Genomic DNA, 13,983 nt, shown 5'->3' with positions numbered 1-13,983 from the left:
TTAACTCTTAGCACACTAGAATCCAACGGTTATTTCCCAACCTGATGAAAGATGTCTAAAAAAACTGACATCAAAATCAGCGGCAAAAAGTAAAGGTATTCTTCTAAAAGTAGAAAAGAACAAGAATAACCACTTTCGCCTCTGTATTGTAGTCCTAACCAGAGCGATAAAGCAATAGAAAAGTAAGGAAAAGGGGCACCTGGGTGGCTCAGTTGGTTAAGCATCCAACCTCAGTTCAGGTCATGATGGCACAGATTGTGAGCTCAAGCCCCGCCATCAGGCTCTTTACTGTCAGTGCACAGCCCACTTTGGATCCTCTGTCCCCCTCTCTCTGCCCCTCCTCTGCTTGCGCGCGCGCACACACACACAGGCTCTCTCTTGCTCTCTCTCTCAAAAATAAACTTAAAAAAATTTTTTTTGATTAAGAAAAAGGTTTAAGGACTGGAAAGGAGAAACAAAACTGTGTTGCTACTGCTGTTGTTAACTATTGATATGAAGAATCTACAAATAAGAAATCAGCAATAAAAGGATAATTTAGGAAGACTTCTGGTCTATATAAAAATGTCAAAGGCAACAAAAAATGTAATTTAAAAAATATATTATTAATAAGAGCATCAAAAATATAAAGTGCCTAGAGTTTAATTAAATGCAAGGCATATAGATTGTTTATGGACAGAAAGTAACAAAACATGAAAGACATCCTAAATAAATGGATACACCATGTTCATGGATTGGAAGACTCAATGTCATAAAGATTTCATCCTTCCCAAATTGATCTCTGTATTCCATATGATTCCAATGAAAATTCCAAAAAGATGTTTTGGAGAACCAAAACGTGTGATTCTAAAAGTTACATGAAGATTGTAAAAAATTTAAAATAGCTAAAACATGCCGTTAGAAGTAGGGCTTACCTCACTGGAAAAAAAAGAGTTATTATAAAGCTCTAGTAGTTAGGAGAATATATATTGTATTTCTGCATGAATACCACGAAGAGGGCAATAAATAAGAATTTTCAAAACCCAGAAATCAACACATATATAGATGTAAACTTGAATTATAATAGAGGTAAAATGGCAGGGCAGTTGGGAAAGGACGAACTTTGCAATTATCCATAGATAACAGAATAGATGTGACCCCCTACCTTGAGACAGACATAAAAAAGTCAATTTTTGGTGGATTAAGAATAATGTAAAAAGCAAAACTATGAAGATTTGTAAAAGACAACTAGTCAACTATTTTAATGATCCCAGGGTAGTCTCATATAAAATATAAACAAATTCTGTTCACCAAAAACACAATTAGGCTCAAAGACCTAAATATCAGAGTTAAAACAATAAAATTTAGAGAAGAAAGTATAGGAATAAATCCTCGTGGGACCTTAGATTATGCATCAGTTTCCTGGACAGGACAACAAAAGCTCAAGTAATGAAAGAAAAAATAAACCGGGCTTCCTCACAATTAAAAACTTTTGGGGGCGCCTGGGTGGCTCAGTCGGTTGAGCGTCCGACTTCGGCTCAGGTCATGATCTCGCAGTTTGTGAGTTCAAGCCCCGCATCAGGCTATGTGCTGACAGCTCGGAGCCTGGAGCCTGTCTCAGATTCTGTGTCTCCCTCTCTCTCTGCCCACTCATGCTCTGTCTCTCTCTGTCTTAAAAATAAATAAAATATTTTAAAAAATAAATAAAAATAAAAAAATAAAAACTTTTGGCCTAGTGTGATTCAGTCCTCCATGGCTGTTCTCTGGAACAGGAGTCATTTACCTCTGGCTGCCCCCTCTCCCACACAAGATTCCCACCCCACAGAAGATTCAGTGGACAGAGACACGAACCCCGTGAGGCCCCAGAAATATCTTTTCAGTTGTGAGGCCAACAAAGGCCAAAGATTATCACTTTAAAATGGATTATGATGAGAATGAGCACCAACTACCTTTAAGAATGGTCAGTTTGGGGGCCGATGCAAAAGATTAATTGCACATTGTTGAAGCAGCAGCAATGAATTATGAAGGCAGTTCAATTGAAGTAACACTGCAACTTGGAAACATCTGTACAGCCAATGGTTTTTCCCTTGGGGGCTTTGAAATACCACCACCTGTGATCTAAATGTAGTTCAGGGCCTGCACATGTGGACAGCACCTCGGAGCTGTGGAGGATGAAAGTGTGAAACTCCTAAGCATATCTGGAAAGCGATCTGCCCCTGTACGTCACAGCCAAGTTTCCACAGAAGAAAAAGTGAAACTGGCTGATGAGGATGAGGAGGCTGAGGAAAAAGCTCCAGTGAAGAAATCTATACTCAATACTCCAGCCTAAAAGGCCCCAAACTATCAAACCGGGATAGAAAAGACTCAAAATCATTAACACCAAGATCAAAAGGTCATGAATCCTTTAAAAAAAAAAAAAAAAGGAGGAGGAAAAAAGTCTTAAAACAGCAAAAGGATCTATTTCTGCAGAAGACATTAAAGCAAAAATGCAAGCAAGTCTAGAAAAAGCTTGCTGAATGGTCTTGGTAAATTAAGCCCAAAGATGGGGAGAGGAAAAAGAGAGACAAATATAGTCTCTACTGAGAATCAACAATCTAGACGAAAGTTTTCTATTTTAATTTCAATCCCCATTCCCAGTTTGCCACCCACCCACACCCCCCTTCCAGGCTGGAAGCAATCTCCCTCCTGATTTCCCAAAGCACTTTCATCTGACTGCTGTGATCCAATGAACCTTATACTTTGCTTTCTGGGACTTGTGCATTTGACTCCGCTCTTTGACCATGTTTTAATCACCTTTCGTATCTCCCTAGCTGCTCAATAAATACTTAAATGAGTCAAGTAAGGGGGGGGGGGGAATGCCTTTTTTTACACCAAAGGACACTAACAGCAAAGTGAAAAGACAATTCACAGAATGAGAGAAAATAATCTGCAAATCACGTATCTGCGTATCCAGAGTAAGGAACTGTTATAACTCAACCATAAAAAGGCAACCCAACTGAAAAATGGGGAAAGAATCTGGATGGTTCTCTAAAGAAAATACACAAAAAGGCCAACAAGCACATGAAAGGGCATTTGCCATTAATCATTAAGGAAATTAAAATCAAAACCATAAGGAGATACCACTTCACATTTACTAGGATGGCTATTTAAAAAAAAAAAAAAAAAAGGGGCGCCTGGGTGGCGCAGTCGGTTAAGCGTCCGACTTCAGCCAGGTCACGATCTCGCGGTCTGTGAGTTCGAGCCCCGCGTCGGGCTCTGGGCTGATGGCTCAGAGCCTGGAGCCTGTTTCCCATTCTGTGTCTCCCTCTCTCTCTGCCCCTCCCCCGTTCATGCTCTGTCTCTCTCTGTCCCAAAATAAATAAACGTTGAAAAAAAATTTTAAAAAAAAAAAAAAAAAAAAAAAAAAAAGTGTAGGCGCGCCTGGGTGACTCAGTCAGTTGAGCGTCCAACTTCGGCTCAGGTCATGATCTCGCGGTCCGTGGGTTCGGGCCCCGCGTCAGGCTCTGTGCAGACAGCTCAGAGCCTGTTACCTGTTTCAGATTCTGGGTCTCCCTCTCTCTCTGCCCCTCCCCCATTCATGCTCTGTCTCTCTGTCTCAGAAATAAACGTTAAAATAATAAATAAATAAATAAATAAATAAATAAATAAATAAATAAAAGTGTAGGGGTGCCTGCTCTCTCTGCCCCTCCCCCATTCATGCTCTGTCTCTCTCTGTCTCAGAAATAAATAAACGTTAAAATAATTAATAAGTAAATAAATAAAAGTGTAGGGGTGCCTGGGTGGCTCCATCGGTTGGGGATCGGACTTCAGCTCAGGTCATGATTTTGCGGTCCGTGAGTTCAAGCCCCGCGTCAGGCTCTGTGCTGACAGCTCAGGGCCTGGAGCCTGCTTCGGATTCTGAGTCTCCCTCTCTTTCTGCCCCTCCCTCCCTCATGCTCTGTTTCTCTCACTCTCAAAAATGAATAAATGTTAAAAAAAAAAAAAAAAGTGTTACCAAGGAAGTAGAGCAAGTGTAACCATCCCTCAAAGACTGCTGGGGGGATGTAAAATGGTGCAGCCACTTCGGAAAACATCCTCACAGTTCCTCAAAAATTTAAACACAGATTTACCAAAGGACCCAGCAATTTCCCTCCTGGGTATATATCCAAGAGAACAGAAAAATATATGTTGACACAAAAACGTGTACATGAATGTCACAGCAGCAGCACTCATAATAGCCAAAAACAGCCAAAATGTGAACACAACCCAAAAGTCCACCACCTGATGAATGAATCAACAATACATTGTATCTCCACGAAATGGAGTTTTTAGTCAGCCATAAAAAGGAATGAAGTATTGATACAAGACAGAACATGGATGAATCCTGAAAACATGCTAAATGAAAGCAGCAAGACAAAAAATGTCACACATGTTATAGGATTCTATTTACCCAAAATGTCCAGATAAAAATCCATATAGACAACAGATTAGTGGTTGCCAGGGGTCAGCGAGAGGGGGAAATAGAGGGTAACTGCTAACAGATATGTGGTTTCTTCTTGAAGGGATAAGAATGCTCTGGAATTATACAGTGGTGATAGCTGCACAACTTTATGAATACATTAGAAGCCAACAGACTGTATACTTTCAAAGGATGAATATTCTGCTATGTGAATTTTTTTAATTTCAGTATCAAAAAAAAAAAACAAAAAACAAACAAACATACAAAAACCTCCATCCTCCCTTCCCCAAAAAGCAAAATGACAACCCACAAATGAGGACATAGCTGCCATAGGCATTAACTGACAAGACACTTTAGGAAATACTACAATTAAGAAAATGACAAAGGGGTGCCTGGGTGGCTCAGTCGGTTAAGCATCCGACTTCGGCTCAGGTCATGATCTCACGGTCCGTGAGTTCGAGCCCCACGTCAGGCTTTGCGCTGATAGCTCAGAGCCTGGAGCCTGCTTCGGATTCTGTCTCCCTCTCTCTCTGCCCCTCCCCCATTCACGCTCTGTCTCTCTCTGTCTCAAAAGTAAATAAGCGTTAAAAAAAAAAATTTTTTTTTAAATAAAAAAAGAAAAAAAAATGACAAAATAACAATCCGCATAAGGAACACCAATAACCCATGAACAAATGAAAATCAGCTCTCATACCTAAACAAGGACATTCAAATTAAAACCTCAGAGAGAACTATTTCACATCCAACTGCAAAAAACTCATCAGGTGAGGACAAGCATTTGCACAAACTGAACCTGTACATGTTGCCAACAGCACTGCCATTTTCGCACGTTCGGTATCATCTAACACACGCTCAGAGAAGCGCATACTCTGGAGTCAAGCAATGCCATTCCTGGGCACGTGCCCATGAAAATCTATTCACACGTGAACCAAAAACACAGCACCACTGCACTGAAGTAGCAACAATCTAGGAACAACCCATCCAATAAGATCCAAAATAGAATGGACAAACAAGTTTTGCTATCTGGAATCACACGGTCAGACAATACAGCAGGGAACACGAATGGATGCAACTCAGGAAACATAAAAGCAAAAAAAAAAAAAAAGAAAAAGAGGGGCGCCTGGGTGGCGCAGTTGGTTAAGCGTCCGACTTCAGCCAGGTCACGATCTCGCGGTCCGTGAGTTCGAGCCCCGCGTCGGGCTCTGGGCTGATGGCTCAGAACCTGGAGCCTGCTTCCGATTCTGTGTCTCCCTCTCTCTCTGCCCCTCCCCCGTTCATGCTCTGTCTCTCTCTGTCCCAAAAAATAAAATAAATGTTGAAAAAAAAATTTAAAAAGAAAAAAAAAAGGCAAGTCAAAGAGTATACAGGCTTGATTCCACTCATATAAAGTTGAAAACTATGGAAAAGTCAGCATTATCTTCTTTAGAAAGACAAACATATGTTCTTAGAATATCGATAAAATATCAGTAAAATCAAACACTTACTTGTTTCTTCTTCAGTTTGAGGATCTGCTGTTCTACTTTTGCAATTTCTCTGTCTACACGATCCATACTCTGTATTAACTCTTCCTTTGAAAGTTTTGAAGGTGAAGCATTCTGATCATCTCCACAAGGTTGCCCAGAGATTGGAGAGGATGGAGCTTCATGTTTGCCTCCAAATGCTGGATCCTTTAAAGAAGAAAGTCAAGAACAATTTATTCCTCACTAATAGCCAATATTAACATCAAGATTCTCTTAGCTGAACAAGTCTATTTTAAGACACAGCAGAATCATAAATCCTATTTCTCTAGCTGGTGTCCTACAGGAGCAATTTTCATACATGCACACACACACACTCCACTCCACTGACGTTTATACATCACGGTCTACACATATCATTCACTATTCTGAATATCCTAAAAGCTATTTAGAATGAGGTGGCTAAAAGGCTGAATAGCCTTGAATGTCACAATACCGAGACTGTAGAGAATATCTGGGGAAACAGTAATGCAATCATGAAAAAGGAAGATACCGTTTCTTAACCATTTTCTTATGATGGTTCTTCAAAAGGTCTGAACTTGTAGGCTGGAAAAGTCATAAACTCCATGCAAAAGCTGTGTGTGCACCCAGCTTAACAGCTATGATACGGCCAAGAGTTCCTAACAAAAACTTCTCAGACTTTCCAAGGGCAAATAATCAGGTATGGAAGTCAGAGAAATGACCTAGCACTTTTCTTGTTGCTATCACCTAGGCCTGCCTTTATAAAGGGCAGGTAAATCTGCCCATGCTACAGCGCACATAACCTCGATTAAGCCAAATATGTCATTCCATTCCACCTCCAATCAGAATGAAAGCCCTCCACCCAAAACCAACCACCTTGTCAACACACACACACACACACACACACACACACACAGGCTATTAATCTCCAGTCTAAGGTGAAGATATAAGCAATACTGTAAAGCAGATGAATTTTTGTTTTTTAAGTAGACTCTGTGCCCAGCATGGAGCCCAACGAGGGGCTTGAACTCACTACCCTGAGATCAAGATCTGAGCTGAGATGAAGTGTTGGCTTAACCAACTGAGCCACCCAAGCGCCCCAAAGATAAATTTTGGATTAAGTCACTAGTTTTCTGCAGGCTTTAAGAACCCTAGAATGAGCATAGTTCATAGGACAATACAGCCCTAAGAGTATTAAATATAATGACTAAGTAACTGTGAGAAATCAGTAGTTCTAACAAAGAATGCACACAACTATACTTGGATAGTTGCTCCAAAACAACTTGGAACAGAGATTTTGGCTAAAATATGCGTATTTCTGAAAAACCTCATATTCTGTAATAGTATATGCTAAATATAAGACCCGGGGCTCAGTTGGTTAAGTGTCCAACTTCAAGTTAGCTCATGATCTCATCATGGCTGTGAGTTCGAGTCCCGCATCAGGCTTGGTGCTGCCAGCAAACAACCTGTTTCAGATCCTCTGTCCTCCACTCTATCTGCCCCTCCCCTGCTATCGCTCGCTCTCTCTCAAAATAAATAAATAAACTTAAAAAAAAAAAAAAAAAACTTCTGGGGAAAATAGGATTGTGGCTATTAAAACCTGTACAACTTTGTATGCAGAGCATTAACGAAAACAGTAACAATTCTAACAGAGGTAATAATATATTGAAGCTCCAATATCATTTGCCATCAGCCTACAGTCTTTGCTCGATTCAAACTCTGTAGTTCATGCTTCTGCTGTTAAGATGTAAATCCCTGAAGTCTTTTGCTTCTAACAGAAAACAGTATGTTTCATCAAAATAAAAAAAAATAGAGGGGCGTCTGGGTGGCTCCATCGGTTAAGCATCCGACTCTTGATTTTGGCTCAGATCATGATCTCATTGTTTGTGAGTTCGAGCCCCTCATCAGGCTCTATGCTGTTAGCATGGAGCCTGCCTGGGATTCTCTCTCCCTCTCTCTCTGTCCCTCCCCTGCTCACTGTCTCTCTCTCTCTCTCTCTCTCTCTCTCAAATAAACGCTAAAAAAAAATAAATAAATAATAAAAATACAATTGAGGGTATAACCATCTTTATCAACCTTTAAAAACAAAAAAATACAGAAAAAAACATAGGAGATAGTATCTTCACATTTTCTTTTCGACACTTGAATCTCCACTAGTTAGCTTAACAGTGAAAAGCAGAGCAGTTCCTGAATGAAATAATTTTCGAATCTTCTCAAGGTCTTCAGACATCATGAAGGCTACTTCTTTTAATTATGGGTCAGCTTGATCCTGAGAGCTTTTGAAACATTAACGTGCAGAGAAAAATCATTTATGAACCACCAAGACCTCGTTATATAACACATTCTCCTGCCATATGCAAATGAGTTCATGTGTGTTACGGAACATGTAAAATAGCAAAACAGGTATTTCAACTGCAGACTTTGCAAACGCTCCTCAGGTGATCTGATGCACTCGCTAAGAACTACTAGTACAAAGCAATGTTTTCCACAGACTTGCCTTCTAGTTAAACACTTAACAACAAAACAATTCCTTAAGTGCCTACTATGTGCAGGCACTAGGCAGAGGGGTGAATGAAACAGACATGATACTCGCCTTCATGGAGTTTCTAATCTTGTGTTGGAACATAATGATAGCAATTTTGAGGAAAGAAAGTTAGATTCCTACCTTTTATCTTATATCACAATAAAAGCCAAATGACAGCAAACATTTACATGAGCTTTATTAGCAAATCACAATGAGCCTCAAGCGAACAAAACAAGGTATTCACACAATCTTGGGCTCAGAAAAGCCAACAGCAAAAGATATTAATAAAAAAAAAAAAGAAGAGGGGCGCCTGGGTGGCGCAGTCGGTTAAAGCGTCCGACTTCAGCCAGGTCACGATCTCGCGGTCCGGGAGTTCGAGCCCCGCATCAGGCTCTGGGCTGATGGCTCAGAGCCTGGAGCCTGTTTCCGATTCTGTGTCTCCCTCTCTCTCTGCCCCTCCCCCGTTCATGCTCTGTCTCTCTCTGTCCCAAAAATAAAAAAAAAATAAAAAAAATAAAAAAAAGAAGAAACAAAGACTGATGGATTAAAATAAACAGTCTTCTGTTGATTATCAAGATAGCAGTAACAAATTTAAAAGCAAATGAGAAAAAGCATTTCCAAAATGTCAAAATCAAAAACTGACCAACAGAAAAATGAACAGATAGGAAAAATAATTTACAAAACAGGAAAAATGAATAACCAATAAACAAATGAAAAATGTAAGTTTTAGTAAGAAGCAAATAAATACAAGTTAAAATTTTATCCGATTAACAATGGTCTTTTAAATAGCAGCAAATCTGTGGCATTAGCACAATAATTGGGCACCCTACATTCTGCTGTCAAGAATAAGAATCAGTCCTACTCTTTGGCGGGACAATCTGGAAATACAAAAGGCTGAAAAACATGCCAACTCTGATCAGAAATTGATTATACTAACAGGAATTTACCTTAAGGAAATAAATAAGAATGAACACCAAAAAAATCAGCCTAAAGACCATGTCATTGCTCTAATGAACCAACAGATAACCTACATGTGTGACACATTACTTTATATCCATATATGAAATACTAAGTAACCACTAAAAATACAGTTGCAAACTTACTGACCCGAAAAGAAGCTCATGAAGCACTTAAGCGAAAATAAAGTTATAAACAATGTACAAAGTCAGCATATTAAAATACCCACCCAACTATCACAAAGTTAACAACAATTTCTAACTGGTGAGGCTGTAAAGTAACTTTCTCCTTCAAGCTTGTCTAATTCTTCTATAAAAGATACACCTGAGCTTACCAACATTAAAAAAAAACCCCAAACTAATTCTTTCAAAATCCCTACTTCTAAAAAAAAAAAAAAAAAAAGTCATGGTTTACAGCTTAGGGGGGGAAAAGCAGGACCAGGGGTCAGGGGTCAGGGGTCACGGGTTTTCACTCCAACTCAGGAGGCACCACCTAGGTTGCTCAATTTTGCCTAACATCTGTTTTCTCTACTATAAAATGGAAATAGGTTGTACAGTGATCCAACATGTCACATTTTAATGAATGAGACTTGAAGATCCCTTTCTGCTAAAAAATTCTACAGCTATAAATAACATTTGTAGTCATTTATTCATCCTTGAATAAATTATTCTTAAAAGAAGACTTTTATCCTTTGTATTTTTTCTTTTGTTCTTCATGCTGCAAAACATTTCTTATGAACCCATAGACTATAACACATGTATTTCACACAAGGAGGTAGGCCTCAAAAATCCCAGAAGTTGAGCTTATTTCTAGAGCTTTCCCCACCTATCCTATCATTTTGTAAATTTTCAAATGTACATAAAAGTTGAAAGAACAATACAATGGATACGCATTTATCCTTCATGCTCACTAGTTAACATTTTACTATTTTTGCTTTCTCTATAAACACATCCACACACCTTTTTTTTTTTCCCTTTAGCAGAACTATTTGAAAACAAATTGCATACACGTTCACCATCTCTTAAATCACTTTTCCCTGCATAAAAACTCAAAGAAAAAGTGTGGGTACTTATTTATCTGATATCAGGGTGGAAAAGGCCATTAGCCACAAAGGTAAATAAACATTAGGGAAGAGATATTTGCCAACAAAATGGGAAGGGGGACAGGGATAGCAAAAAGGTTAACACTACACTGTTAAAAGAGTATCAAAAAATTAGTTTATTCTTCCTAAAACAAGTATTTATTCAGTACCTACTAAGTGCCAGGTACTTCCCAATCTGCAGATTTAATGGTAAGCAAAATACACAGTTAAAAAAAATAAACTCAACAACAAAAAAAGGGCATAATGCACGCACATGTATTTCACAAAAGGCAAGAAACAATAACACAAGAGGAAAAGAGATTTGATCTTAATAGAACCTTCTCATAAATTCACAGTATACTTTGTTGAAAAATGTCACAAAATATAGCTATATATTAAAAGTACGTATTTCTCTCCAACATACAGAACTATACGTAATTTTCCTCTGTATTGGCAAGTTTTCTAAAGAAACTACTTTTTACATAAATTATAAGAACAATTTATTTTTCTTTATAAAAACTATAAGCACAGACAAACCTCACCTAAAATGTCTTTTCTCTTATATAGCAAGTCAATAAACTGCAACTGAATTTAAGGGGATTCTCTTAAATTTAATTTAAATTTAACAAAACTGTGGTTGTCTTAAGAACCACTGACCACATTTTATAGCCCAGCAAGCCAGTACAAAAATGCTTGAGAGTTATTCAATAGCAATTTTTCTTTACAGCAGTCCCCAGATTGTTTTCATTTACCAAAAAGGCAAAAGTACTGACTTTAAAAGGCCGGAGCACTCGGTCTGTGGTTTTCAGTTTTGTTTAACAAAATTTTTACTTTCCCATAGCACTAACCTTTAGAGACTGGCACAATCGGACTTTCTTTTAGGCACTGTGCCCGAATATGGCTAAATAAACATCACAGACCGACAACTCCACAGGGTAAGAGAACAAATATTTACCTTCTTAGCGTCTGCAGAAGACCTCAACCCTTCTGGCAGCGTGTGCACTAAAGGTAAGACCGCAGCACTGACACGCTGGAAATGGGAATCAGAAACCTGTTCCAGACGTGGCCGCTTGGATTCCAGTGAATCATGATCCACTGGGGATGGCCCTGGGTGAAACTGTTCATATCCAGTTCTCCTTTCTTGAGGCCTATTACATGAAAAGAAAAGAAACACTTGAAATTTCTTAAATGATGTACAACTTCCTGCTAACACCCCTGGCTGGACTTTAAAATAAATGTGAAAATTATGCGTACTTTTAAAGTGAATCCCTGCCCCCCCTTCCTGCACCCCAGAGGAATAGATATAAAGTGCTATTAAACTTCCAATTCTTTTTTTCATTAAATTATTTTTACTGTTTATTTACTTTTGAGAGAAAGAGCATGAGCAAGGAAGGAGCAGACAGAGGGAGACACAGAATCCAAAGCAGGCTCCAAGCAATGAGCTGTCAGCACAGGGCCCCACGCGGAGCTTGAACTCACGAATCGTGAGATCATGACCTGAGCTGAAGTTGGACGCTTAACCAACTGAGTCACCCAGGCGCCCCTAAGCTTCTAATTCTAATAGAAAAGTTTCTTCAGGGGAGGTGAGAATGGTAGTGGTAAAGAAGTGAAAGACATAACAAAAGATTTCCATTTGCAGAAAATTTTTAAGTTGCTGAAGAATACCCCTAAGATACAATTTTTAAACCTATGGCATAATAACTGAATTTAGTATGATCTAAACCGGAAAAGCGACTACCATTATGAACCAATAATAAAACAAGCAGGAAACAAATCTCCCAGCAGTTGTACATGGAAACATAAATGACTTGAGTTGTGAGATATTATTAAGACAAGTGTCTTGAGTGGAAATGTAACATTGCTTTGAAATTCCGAAATACATATTCTGTCTAGTTTCTGCAAGTACGTAAGTGTCTTGAAAGTCAGGAATCTGCCTTTGATTCCTTTCAGTGGGGTACTGTACAGAGTACTACGTGTGGGTGTTCATTAATTTCACTTTCCCTTTCCTATAAAAGTATTTACAGAAGCAACACTTTACTTTGTGGGCCAAGCTTTAAACGAACATCTCACAAAGTATTTCTCGATGAAAAGGATCACCACTGGCTTTCCTTTTTAGAAGAGATGATGAAATAAACCCTGAGGTCTATAAAATTATTACATTCCAAAAATCTGAATGCTCACTCACGACATAAATCCTATTCCTTTCGTAAAATTCGCAATGACGTCACAAAAAACTACTGGAGCAGAAAGACTTAGGAACAAAATGAGGACGGCTGCTTTTGCCGTTGTATTCAATATGGGACTGGGGGTTCTCATCAGAGCATTAGGCGAGAAAAAGAAATAAAAGGACTCCAAATCTGAAAGGAAGAAACAAAAGTATTTCTATTCAGATGACATGATCCCATAGGTAGAAAAACCTACAGAATCTACCAAGAAAAGTTAGTAAGAGTTAATAAATGAATAATGCAAAGCTACAGGATACAAATTCAACATGCAAAAATCAGTTGCATTTCTATGTATCAGCAATGAACAGTCTGAAAATGAAATTAAGAAAATAATTCCATTTATAGTAGCATCCAAAAGAATAAAAGCTAGGGATAAATTTGACCAAGGAGGCCCAAGACTTACACAGTGAAAACCACAAAACATTGTAGAAGAAACTAAGAAAATCTAAATAGTCAGATAAGACAGCCCATGCTCATGTACCGAAAGACTTAATATGGTTAAGACGACAATACTACACAAAGCTATCTATGGATTCAATGCAATTTCTATCCAAATGCCAGTGGCGTGTTTTGGAGAAACAGAAAAACCCACCATAAAATTCATATGGAATCTCAAGGGACCCCCCCAAAGAGCCAAAGCAATTTTGGAAGAGAAACACAAAGTTAGAAGAACTCACGCTTCACAATTTCAAAACTTACTATGAGCCTACAGTAATCAAGAGTAATCAAGAGTGACACTGCCCTAAGGGTAGACATACAGACCAAGGGAAGAGAACTGAAAGCCCAGAAATTAACTCACATCAGTTGTCGGTGACTTTTTTTTTTTATTTTTTTTTTTCCAACGTTTTTATTTTTATTTTTGGGACAGAGAGAGACAGAGCATGAACAGGGGAGGGGCAGAGAGAGAGAGACACACACAGAATCGGAAACAGGCTCCAGGCTCCGAGCTGTCAGCACAGAGCCTGACGCGGGGCTCAAACTCACGGACCGCGAGATCGTGACCTGGCTGAAGTCGGACGCTTAACCGACTGCGCCACCCAGGCGCCCCTATTGTCGGTGACTTTTAACAAGTGTGCCAAGACCATTCAAAGAGGAAGAAACAATCTCTTCAACAAATGGTGCAGGGGAATCTAGATCCCCACATGCAAAAGAAAGAGGCTGGACCCTTGTCATAGACCACCTACAAAAATCAACTCAAAACAGATTACAGATTTAAAAGATAAGACCTAAAACTCTAAAACTCCTAGGAAAAAAATATAGGGAGAAGTCTTCCCGATGTTGGATTTTGCAATGAATTCTTGGAT

General features: G+C 38.9%; 1 protein-coding gene and 1 pseudogene across 14 annotated transcripts in view; one reads left to right on the top strand and one right to left on the bottom strand.

Annotated features, from left to right (window-relative positions):
* The window catches only part of NCOR1 (nuclear receptor corepressor 1), a 161,978-nt gene that overhangs the window by 107,103 nt on the left and 40,892 nt on the right, over nt 1–13,983 (bottom strand). For all 14 annotated transcript variants that reach the window (XM_030296172.1, XM_030296182.1, XM_030296177.1 and 11 more), the window contains exons 4-5: nt 11,410–11,602; nt 5,899–6,081 (exon numbers count right to left, since the gene is read on the bottom strand). In XM_030296172.1, the coding sequence (XP_030152032.1) occupies nt 5,899–6,081; nt 11,410–11,602 (376 nt within the window). The remainder of the gene's footprint in view (nt 1–5,898; nt 6,082–11,409; nt 11,603–13,983) is intronic.
* Nucleotides 1,729–2,492, top strand: LOC115500529 (annotated as a pseudogene).

Source organism: Lynx canadensis, chromosome E1 (assembly GCF_007474595.2).
Source record: "Lynx canadensis isolate LIC74 chromosome E1, mLynCan4.pri.v2, whole genome shotgun sequence".
Taxonomy (NCBI): Eukaryota; Metazoa; Chordata; class Mammalia; order Carnivora; family Felidae; genus Lynx; species Lynx canadensis.
Note: the sequence above shows the minus strand (reverse complement) of the source record. Positions and strands in the feature narration are given on the sequence as shown.